The sequence below is a fragment of the Palaemon carinicauda genome, chromosome 1 (assembly GCF_036898095.1).
Source record: "Palaemon carinicauda isolate YSFRI2023 chromosome 1, ASM3689809v2, whole genome shotgun sequence".
In the NCBI taxonomy this organism is placed as follows: domain Eukaryota; kingdom Metazoa; phylum Arthropoda; class Malacostraca; order Decapoda; family Palaemonidae; genus Palaemon; species Palaemon carinicauda.
In genome coordinates, this window is record NC_090725.1 from 226,289,506 (window position 1) to 226,300,548 (window position 11,043).

Consider the following 11,043-nt stretch of genomic DNA (forward strand, 5'->3'; position numbering starts at 1 on the left):
TTACTCCAGGGAAAATGGTCCAATGAGGAAAGGAAACAAAGAAACAGATAGAATAGTGTGCCTGAGTATACTTTCAAGCAAAATAAAATTTAACCCAAGATAGTGGAAGACCATGGTACAGAGGCTATGGCACTACCCAAGATAGGAGAACATTGGTTTGATTGTAGGGTGTCCATCTCATAGAAGAGCTGCTTACTGTAGCTAAATAGTCTTTAATACCCTTACCAAGTGGAAAGTAATCTCTGAACAATTACAGTGCAGTAGTTAACCCTTTGAGTGAAAAAGAATCTCTCTATTATTATAGTGTTGTCAGGTGTTTGAGGAAAGAGAAGAATGTATAAAGAATAGGCTAGACTGTTCAATGTATGTGTAGGCAAAGGGAAAATGGGCTGTAACCAGAGAGGGATCCAATGTAATACTATCTGGCCAGTCAAAGGACCCAATAACTCTCTACCCCATTTTTAATCAATATCAGAATCAGCTCAATTATTGTTGGATAAGACATTGAAATAGAAAGAATTTTAGAAATAATTTTTATTTATTCAATAATTACCCAACACTTGTTCAATCCACATCTTTTGGTGATGAAGCGATAATAAGGTTTTTCCAACATGGTGACCACCAGTGGCCATAATATGTATTGTAGTACTGTAGTAGTAGGAAGTTATGAGAGAGCTAATCATACCCATCCTTATTTACTACTAAATTTTGAGTTTGCCATCCTAACCTGGACTTTTGATTTTTATAATAGCGCGATGAATGTGGGGTAATTATAGAAATAAAAAAAATGTCTAATCAATTTTTGGAACTGTAAATGATAAAAGGATAACTGCATATGTGTTGTTTAGGAATTATTTAATTTTAACCTATTTTTTGTTTGATATAGTGTTTATTTTTGGCTTGAATAAATAGCCCTTTCACAATTTTCAATGGTATAAACACGTGCATATAAAGTAATAGAGTAAAATTTTATTTTTTCATAACATTTGTTTTTGTGAAGTTCCTTTTGATGAACCAAATACCCATATGTAATTGTCCTTCAGCCAAACTCTTAGCCTTGTAAAATTGTAACGCTGCATTATGTAGCTTGAGGAATGTAAGTAATCATCATTTAAGGCCCATCCACACATTTCTGGAACCTAGTTTTGTCTTTTGAATTTACTGTGATGGGCTCTTTCTTATACATTACCTATGCAATAATATAGTAGAGATAAGAGCGGTTTTTCTTTTTCAGATCGTGGATTTGTAATGTACGATGTGAAAAGTGAAATACAGAAGAGTTTTCAGCATTTGAAGAGAGATTTATATCAAAATTTACTGAGATTAGAAAGTGCTCATGCAGCAATAGTTCACAATGTAGAAAAAATACCTGGAGAAGCGGCTATGACTTTTCACGCATTTTGTGATAATGAAAATGCTCCATTTAAGCAGGTATGTATGCAATATTTTCTGTTTGCAGGCAAAGCTTTTACAGTATATTCTTACTCAGACAGTAGTTTATAAAGTAAAACCTCCTTAACTGCTGATTCTTCATCTGCAGATTCTACTATACCCTGTTGAACTGTTGATATCATACAAAGAATCATTGCTGAAAGTTCACTTTTACATGACCCCTAAGCCTAGAAGCACTTGGAAATATTTTCATACTAATTATAGCATCACCACTTAATAGATAGGCTGCTGTAAAATCATGCCACCTAAATGTGTTTCAAGTGATAGAAATATTGGCCCAAAGGTTAAAAAGTTTCTTTGTTTAATTTTCATTTCTGTTGTTCACAAATTTTAACTTAATTTCAATTTATACATGTTCCTTATACTGTTGTTCCTTCTTGTATCCCATATTATCCTTATCATCTTTCTTAATCCGTATTCCCATTTAGTCAGTATCTCCCACTATTCTTTCTGTATTAATTTTAATTAAGGAAGATTGTGAATAGACAAATTTACTGCATAAAACTTCACATATTTCTTTTTCCTTGTCTTTTATGAAAACCAGCTTTATGCTTCAGTCCACACTTTCCCTCTGTTGCAATGTTTATTCATTACATCACCAATCAGTAGAGTAAGTTGCTATAAAGTAATTTGTTTCTACATGAATACAAACCATCCCCCTACTGTAAATATCAGTATGATTTCAGCAAAACTGGAACAGCGGTTACAAATTTAATATGGTGCTAAAGGTGTTGGCTGCTGCTACGAATTTTGAGGCTTTCCCGGATGTATCTTCCCCGTCTCCTGCTCCACCTGTGGAGATGCTGGTGTGGTCTTCACTACTATTGAAGAGTTCCTTATGGTTTCTTCCTCCGTGTAGATCGTCGTTGCTGGCCTTCAAGATTTGACCCTGAAGAAGGCTGGCAAGAAGAATCACATGAGCACTTCTTCTATTTCGTCCTCCTCTTTTGCCTCGTCTTTGGCTGATAACTCGGTCTCTGAAGTTTCTTCAAGCCAGAAGATTTCATTGAAGAAGTCCAGGAAGACCAACCTATAGTAGTCTGGTTAGACTCTGAGTGATCTCTCCTCACAGAGTTATGAAAGAGGTGGTGCAATAATGAGAATTAACCCAGACTTGGCAGGTGTCTTGATACATGGAAGAGGGGCATATACCAGTGCTTGATTTTTTACAGAATCGAACACAGGCAACGTTGTTTATAATGGAAGGGTCTTCCCTTCCCTGCCTTCCCTTGGATGATCAAGGTACACGGATTCACTTCCTAAAGAAACTTTGGTTTCAAAAGGGGGGGGGGGGGGGAGAAATTAGCTTGTGGTGGGAGAGGAACCAGCAATTGGTTTCCTCACTTTTACGAGTGACGACATATTATTTCTTGTGTGCGGGATCAGGAGTGCGGTCCTTGGTTTCCTTGTAATTGGTCTTCCAGTAGTCTCTCCCGGTGCTCTGTTGTCACATGATCGGTCATCACGTAACCATTCTCCTTGAGGGATCACTGTTGACAGCTACTTGCTCACATGTGTGCAAATGAGATCACCTATTGTTTTGCTGTGTAGCCAGGCTATGCGCTTGGAAGTTCCCATTCGCTTGTGCAATTGGAAACATGAAAAAGTGACCATCCAGGACCATTCTTAGCTTTCATACGAGCACCGAGATTCCTTATTGCACGAACACAATCATGTTATCATTAGAAGTGTTTGGGAATCGTGCGATCGGTAACCATGATCTGGAATCATGCAAACAGGAACTTATTCTTTCACAGGTGATAGCACCAAGTCACCAGGTAACTAGGTAGTTCACCTATTCCTGTTCCATGTTCCTTCCAGATGCTTTTGGCCCCAAAGGGCAGGAAGAGGATGTCACCAAAACACAGGACGATTGATCTGACAGTCTATTTTGAGACTTTGTCTGATAATTTTGCATGGTTTAATGAGAGTAGCAGTGCTGCACTGAAACCAAACCCAAGCTTTGGTACAATATAAGGGTTGTTGTAGCCTGATTGGTAACGTCTCTGCCTGGTGTTCGCCAGTCGGGGGTTTGAGTCCCGCTCAGTCTCGTTAGTGCCATTAGTGTCTGCAACCTTACCATCCTTGTGAGCTAAGGTTGGGAGGTTTGGGGGAGCCTATAGGTCTATCTGTTGAGTCATCAGCAGCCATTTGCCTGGCCCTCCCTGGTCTTAGCTTAGGTGGAGAGGGGGCTTGGGCGCTGATCATTTAAAATATGGTCAGTCTCTAGGGCATTGTCCTGCATGCTAGGGCAATGTCACTGTCCCTTGCCTCTGCCATTCATGAGCGACCTTTAAACCTAACGCTCCTGCCCAAATGATCTGCCCTATGCCATTCTGATCACACAAGCAGTCTCCTGCCTCGGGACAATTCGGTGATCGGTTAGAATCAATCTATGTGGCAATATGGCCCTTGAGTGCTTGGTTCTCACAAGAATGGGCACACATACTAGCTCTTGTAATCAACGAAAGTCTCATCCATGAAACATAAACTTGAGGGCATGTACCAGTGAATGATCCATGCTGTATGTCCTTTACTCTTCCACCAACCATGAAATCTTTGCCAACTTCTCAGTCTTGATGCCTTCATCTTCCATGTCTGGTTGATTGGCCCTCTCTTCTTCTGCACTTGCTGAATGGACTAATTCATCCAAGTCCTTGTCAGTCAGCTCCTCGTCATGACTATCTAACATCATCCTCAGCAACTTTAGTGAATCCTTCGACTTCAACTGCCCTCTCCAAAGTTATGATCTATTTGACAATCTCCTAGAAAGCTTTGTCAGGACTGAAGCCGCCAAAGTCCTTCAAGCATCCTGGCCACACATGTTTCCAGCATGCATTGATGGTCTCTGACTTGACAATATAGGAGGAATCCTCGACATTAGACGGGCTGTCTGTAATCTTGAATATTTTCCAATACTCCATTATTGGAAGAAGTTATCAGTGGCTACATGGAGTTGTGCTATCCTTTCTTGGCAGTAGTCGACCTTGATTCCTGGAAGTTCTTGATGACAGACCGCCTGGTTCAGAGGGTGAATGAGGGCAGTGGTGTTTAGAGGAAAGAGCTCCCTTTGCATGTGGAGAATCATTACTGTGATGGGAGATGGATGTCATGGAACTTTGCCAAGAGTGAGGGGGACATTATATATATATATATATATATATATATATATATATATATATATATATATAGATATATGTATATATATATATATATATATATATATATATATATATATATATATATATATATATATATATATATATATATACATATATATATATATGTAAATATAGCTATATATATATATATATATATATATATATATATATATATATATAAAATATATATATATATATATATATATATATATATTTTTCAATATTAATCTTACCCGATGATCATGTGGCTGTCAACTCCGTTGCCCGACAGAAATCTACGGTCGGGATACGCCAGCGATCGCTATCCAGGTGGGGGTGTACACAACAGCGCCATCTGTGAGTAGGTACTCAAGTACTTCTTGTCAACAAGAACTCAATTTTTCCTCTGTCGTGCCGCCAGCAAGACCTACTTGGATACGCTGTTGATTTTGGAGTTATTGTTCACGATTTGGTGATGTATTTGCTCTAAAGTTTTAGCCTTCGCTATTCAGGAAGCTTTCTCATTAGCTTAGCAAGCTTTTGGAATTAATTTAGATTAATTGGTAATGAACTTTGCTAGATTTTGGAATCCCCCCTTGACTACTTCTAAATTCAAGATGTCTGACCAGTCTCAAGTTCCTAAGTACAGGCAGTGTAGCGTTAGGACTTGTACTAGGCGTCTTCCGAAGGCCTCTATAGATCCTCACACCGTATGTTCCAATTGTAGGGGTAAATCCTGTCAATTGGAAGATCGATGTGGGGAATGTGCTGGGCTTTCGGAATTCGATTTTAACGAATTCCTTAGATATGCACATAGGTTAGAGAAGGAGAGAAATAGGAGGAGTTCTTCTCGCTCTGTGGATTTTTCCTCTCCCCATGCCCCTCAACCTTTTCCTTCCCCTGTGGTGGTGACTCCCGAACCTGCTACGAGTGCTCAGCCTGGTATGGCGGATATGTTGCGTGCCATTCAGGCTCTCGGTGACAAAGTGGAGTCATTGGCTAATGACCGTAATCAGCTCTTGGCAGATGTCAGAGAGCTGAAAGCGAAAAGTGCAGTGGGAAGTGTTAGTGCTAGTGATGTGCAAAGTGTCAGTGTCAGTGTTGCGCATGAGGGTACATCTGTGTGTGCCAGTCGTCCTCCCAGTCCGGGACCTCTTGCAAGCTCCCAAGCCCAGGGGAGAAGCAATGTCGAAGGACCAAAGGGTTCGGCAGGCCTTGATCGGCGCACGGATGTATCCTCAGTGGTTGCGGACGTATCTGTTAAGGATCGTCCCATCCACATACAGACATTCCTCGTCTGTGGAAGAAGTTTCCAGGAGGAAACGGTGGACCAAGGTCTCACGACCGCTCAAACGTAAGGTCCCTTCCGAGCGAGTCCAACGGCCCAGGTGTAGCCACTGGGTCAGTTCGGACTCGCCGCAGTCATCTGATGACTGCACACCTCCCAAGAGAGGTAGAGTGGTCCCTCAACAGGCTACTGCTCCGTCTGTTGTTGCTCCAACCACAGTAGACCCTAAGTGGTCCATGCTGCAGACTATGCAGTCTCAGCTTGCTGCATTCATGCAGGAGTATCATGCTGAGAAGGCTCCTGTTAACCTACAACCCGCCGAGGTTGTGCGCTCAGCAGATACTGCGGCTGCCTGCTCCCACACTCCACGTGTGAGAGCTCCACCACCGATGCGCAGTCCACCCTGCCAGACGCATGTTCTTGCTGCACTATCTGCTAACATGCGTGAGCTGCCGCATCAGGAGTTGCCGGGTTCCAGCACTATGCGGCATTCTCCTCAGCCCATGCAGCATGCTCTGCATACCTTACAGCATGCTCCGCATACCATGCAGCATGAGCCGCATACCTTACAGCATGCTCTGCATACCTTACCGCATGCTCCTCAACCCACCGCATCCCCTCCCACACACCAGCCCTCTGCTTTTGTTATTGCCAGCTCGCAGACCGACCAGCAGCGGCATGATGTTGGATCTGCAGGTACCATGCACCCGTACTGCCGGATTCAGCCGTTCAGCTTTCTGCTCTGCCTTTGCCACTTACAACTCAGCTTTCGGATGATGGTGTATCGGATGATGAAGCTGCACATCTGGATGAGCCTCACTCTGATTTTGAAGGGCCCAAGTCTACTCAACCCTCCTTAGACTTTCGTAAAGTCCTTGCCTTGTTCAGGGACTTGTATCCTGAGCATTTTGTGTCTGCAACCCCTCGGTCTCCTCCCTCCGAGTTTGCTCTGGGCATGCAGTCTGCTGCGCCTGCCTTCACCAAGCTTGTTCTCGCCAGATCATCTAAGAGAGCTTTGAGGGTTATGGGGGACTGGTTGCAGTCCAAGAAGCAACTGGGAAGGACTTCTTTCGTCTTTCCGCCTCCCAAGCTTGCTTCTAAGTCGAGCGTCTGGTATGCCACGGGAGAGGAACCCGGCTTGGGGGTTCCTGCCTCTGCCCAGGCCGACTTCTCAAGTCTGGTTGACTCTCCCCGCAGGTTGGCTATGAGACGTTCGAAGATCTGCTGGTCCTTTTCCGATTTAGATCATCTGTTGAAGGGAGTCTTTCGTGCCTTCGAGATATTCAACTTCCTCGATTGGTGTTTGGGAGCCTTAAGCAGGAAGACTTCCCCTTCAGATAAGGACTCGGCCATGCTGATCATGTCTAGCATGGACAAAGCAATTCGGGATGGGTCTGGTGAACTTGCGGCTTCGTATGTATCAGGAGTCCTTAAGAAGAGAGAACATCTTTGCTCCTTCTTATCAGCTGGTATCACTCCTTGCCAGAAGTCAGAGTTGTTGTTTGCTCCTCTCTCCAAGTGTCTGTTTCCGGAGGAGCTGATTAAGGGGATGGCTGCCTCACTTATCCAGAAGGACACTCATGATCTTATGGCATCTTCTGCACGTAAGGCTAAAACCTTACCTTCCGTGCCTAGACCCTTCCGCCCTGCAGCAGTTGACACACCTGCTTCTAGGTTCATCCCGCCCTTTCGTGGCAGAGCCTCCAGCAGAGGAGGTACCCGTGCCGACAGTCACCGTGGCAAATCCAAGAAGGGTTCCAAGTCCGCAAAAGGCAAGTTTTGACTGCCTTCCTCTCCAGACAGCAGTAGGAGCCAGACTCAAGACCTTCTGGCAAGCTTGGGAGAGCAGAGGTGCAGACGCTCAGTCTGTGAAGTGGCTAAGGGAGGGATACAGAATTCCGTTCTGCCGCAGTCCCCCTCTAGCTACGTCTCCCATCAACCTCTCTCCCAACTACAAGGAGAAGGACAAGAGGCTAGCGTTGCAACAAGAGGTGTCGCTCTTGCTACAAAAGGAAGCGGTGGTCATAGTCCGGGATCATCAATCCCCGGGCTTTTACAACCGTCTCTTCCTGGTAGCCAAGAAGACAGGAGGTTGGAGACCGGTGCTGGACGTCAGTGCTCTCAATGCTTTTGTCACCAAGCAGACGTTCACGATGGAGACGACGAAGTCGGTCCTAGCAGCGGTCAGGCAGGAGGACTGGATGGTCTCGTTAGACCTGAAAGACGCGTACTTTCACGTCCCCATCCATCCAGACTCCCAACCTTTCCTAAGATTCGTCTTTGGAAAGGTTGTGTACCAGTTCCAAGCCCTGTGCTTTGGCCTAAGCACGGCACCTCTTGTGTTTACCAGACTGATGAGGAATATTGCGAAATTCTTTCACTTGGCAGACATCAGAGCCTCCCTCTATTTAGACGACTGGCTTTTAAGAGCTCCCACAAGTCGTCGCTGTCTGGAGAATCTCAGATGGACTATGGATCTGACCAAGGAACTGGGCCTCCTGGTCAATTTAGAGAAGTCCCAGCTCGTCCCATCCCAGACCATTGTCTACCTGGGTATGGAGATTCAGAGTCGAGCTTTTCGGGCTTTTCCGTCGGCCCCAAGGATCAATCAAGCCCTAGAATGCATCCAGAGCATGCTGAGAAGGAACCGATGCTCAGTCAGGCAGTGGATGAGTCTAACAGGGACACTTTCATCGCTGGCCCTGTTCATCGAGTTAGGGAGACTCCACCTCCGCCCCCTTCAGTTTCATCTAGCTGCTCACTGGATAAAGGACATGACGCTAGAGACGGTCTCAGTTCCTGTTTCCGAAGAGATGAGGTCTACTCTAACGTGGTGGAAGAACAGCATTCTTCTCAAGGAAGGTCTACCATTGGCTGTTCAGACCCCCGACCACCGTCTCTTCTCGGACGCATCGGACACGGGCTGGGGTGCGACACTGGACGGACAGGAATGCTCGGGCACATGGAATCAGGAGCAAAGGACACTTCATATCAATTGCAAGGAGTTGTTGGCGGTTCATCTGGCCTTGATAAACTTCAAGTCCCTCCAGCTAAACAAGGTGGTGGAGGTGAACTCCGACAACACCACAGCCTTGGCTTACATCTCCAAGCAGGGAGGGACTCATTCGAGGAAGTTGTTCGAGATCGCAAGGGACCTCCTCATTTGGTCAAAAGATCGAAAGCTCACGCTGGTAACGAGGTTCATTCAGGGCGATATGAATGTCATGGCAGATCGCCTCAGCCGCAAGGGTCAGGTCATCCCCACAGAGTGGACCCTTCACAAGAATGTTTGCAGCAGACTATGGGCCCTGTGGGGTCAGCCAACCATAGATCTATTCGCTACCTCGATGACCAAGAGGCTCCCGTTGTATTGTTCTCCGATTCCAGACCCAGCAGCAGTTCACGTGGATGCCTTTCTGCTGGATTGGTCCCATCTCGACCTGTATGCGTTCCCGCCGTTCAAGATTGTCAACAGGGTACTTCAGAAGTTCGCCTCTCACAAAGGGACACGGCTGACGTTGGTTGCTCCCCTCTGGCCCGCGAGAGAATGGTTCACCGAGGTACTGCAATGGCTAGTCGACGCTCCCAGGACTCTTCCTCTAAGAGTGGACCTTCTGCGTCAACCTCACGTAAAGAAGGTACACCCAAACCTCCACGCTCTTCGTCTGACTGCCTTCAGACTATCGAAAGACTCTCAAGAGCTAGAGGCTTTTCGAAGGAGGCAGCCAGAGCGATTGCCAGAGCAAGGAGGACATCCACTCTCAGAGTCTATCAGTCTAAATGGGAAGTCTTCCGAAGCTGGTGCAAGGCCAATGCAGTTTCCTCAACCAGTACCACTGTAACCCAGATTGCTGACTTCCTGTTACATCTAAGGAACGTAAGATCCCTTTCAGCTCCTACGATCAAGGGTTACAGAAGTATGTTGGCAGCGGTTTTCCGCCACAGAGGCTTGGATCTTTCCACCAACAAAGATCTACAGGACCTCCTTAGGTCTTTTGAGACCTCAAAGGAACGTCGGTTGTCCACTCCAGGCTGGAATCTAGACGTGGTTTTAAGGTTCCTAATGTCATCAAGATTTGAACCGCTCCAATCAGCCTCTTTTAAGGACCTCACATTAAAAACTCTTTTCCTCATGTGCTTAGCAACAGCTAAAAGAGTAAGTGAGATCCACGCCTTCAGCAGGAACATAGGTTTCACATCTGAAACGGCTACATGTTCCTTGCAGCTCGGTTTTTTTGGCTAAAAACGAGCTTCCTTCCCGTCCTTGGCCTAAGTCGTTCGAGATCCCAAGCCTGTCCAACTTGGTGGGGAACGAACTAGTGAGAGTACTTTGCCCAGTTAGAGCTCTTAGGTACTATTTAAGAAGGTCAAAGCCATTACGAGGACAATCAGAAGCTTTATGGTGTGCTATCAAGAAGCCTTCTCTACCGATGTCTAAGAACGCAGTTTCTTACTACATCAGGCTTCTGATTAGAGAAGCACATTCTCATCTGAAGGAAGAAGACCTTGCTTTGCTAAAGGTAAGGACACATGAAGTGAGAGCTGTGGCTACTTCAGTGGCCTTCAAACAGAACCGTTCTCTGCAGTGTTATGGATGCAACCTATTGGAGAAGCAAGTCAGTGTTCGCATCATTCTATCTCAAAGATGTCCAGTCTCTTTACGAGAACTGCTACACCCTGGGACCATTCGTAGAAGCGAGTGCAGTAGTAGGTGAGGGCTCAGCCCCTACATTCCCATAATCCCATAACCTTTTTAACCTTTCTCTTGAATACTTTTTATTGTTGTTCTTTGGGTTGTACGGTCGGCTAAGAAGCCTTCCGCATCCTGGTTGATTTGGCGGGTGGTCAAATTCTTTCTTGAGAAGCGCCTAGGTTAGAGGTTGTGATGAGGTCCTTTAGTATGGGTTGCAGCCCTTTATACTTCAGCACCTAGGAGTCGTTCAGCATCCTAAGAGGACCGCTAGGCTCAGTAAGGAAGACGTACTTAAAAAAGGCAGAGTAATGGTTCAAGTCGACTTCCTTACCAGGTACTTATTTATTTTATGTTTGTTATTTTGAATAACTGATAAAATGAAATACGGGATACTTAGCTTCTTTGTTAACATGTATGCTGGTCTCCACCCACCACCCTGGGTGTGAATCAGCTACATGATCATCGGGTAA

At 45.2% G+C, this 11,043-nt stretch overlaps 1 protein-coding gene across 4 annotated transcripts in view; it reads left to right on the forward strand.

Moving 5' to 3' along the window:
* LOC137654075 (torsin-1A-interacting protein 2-like) overlaps nt 1-11,043 on the forward strand; it is a 104,229-nt gene that overhangs the window by 75,221 nt on the left and 17,965 nt on the right. For all 4 annotated transcript variants that reach the window (XM_068387716.1, XM_068387724.1, XM_068387721.1 and 1 more), the window contains exon 4: nt 1,235-1,431. In XM_068387716.1, the coding sequence (XP_068243817.1) occupies nt 1,235-1,431 (197 nt within the window). The remainder of the gene's footprint in view (nt 1-1,234; nt 1,432-11,043) is intronic.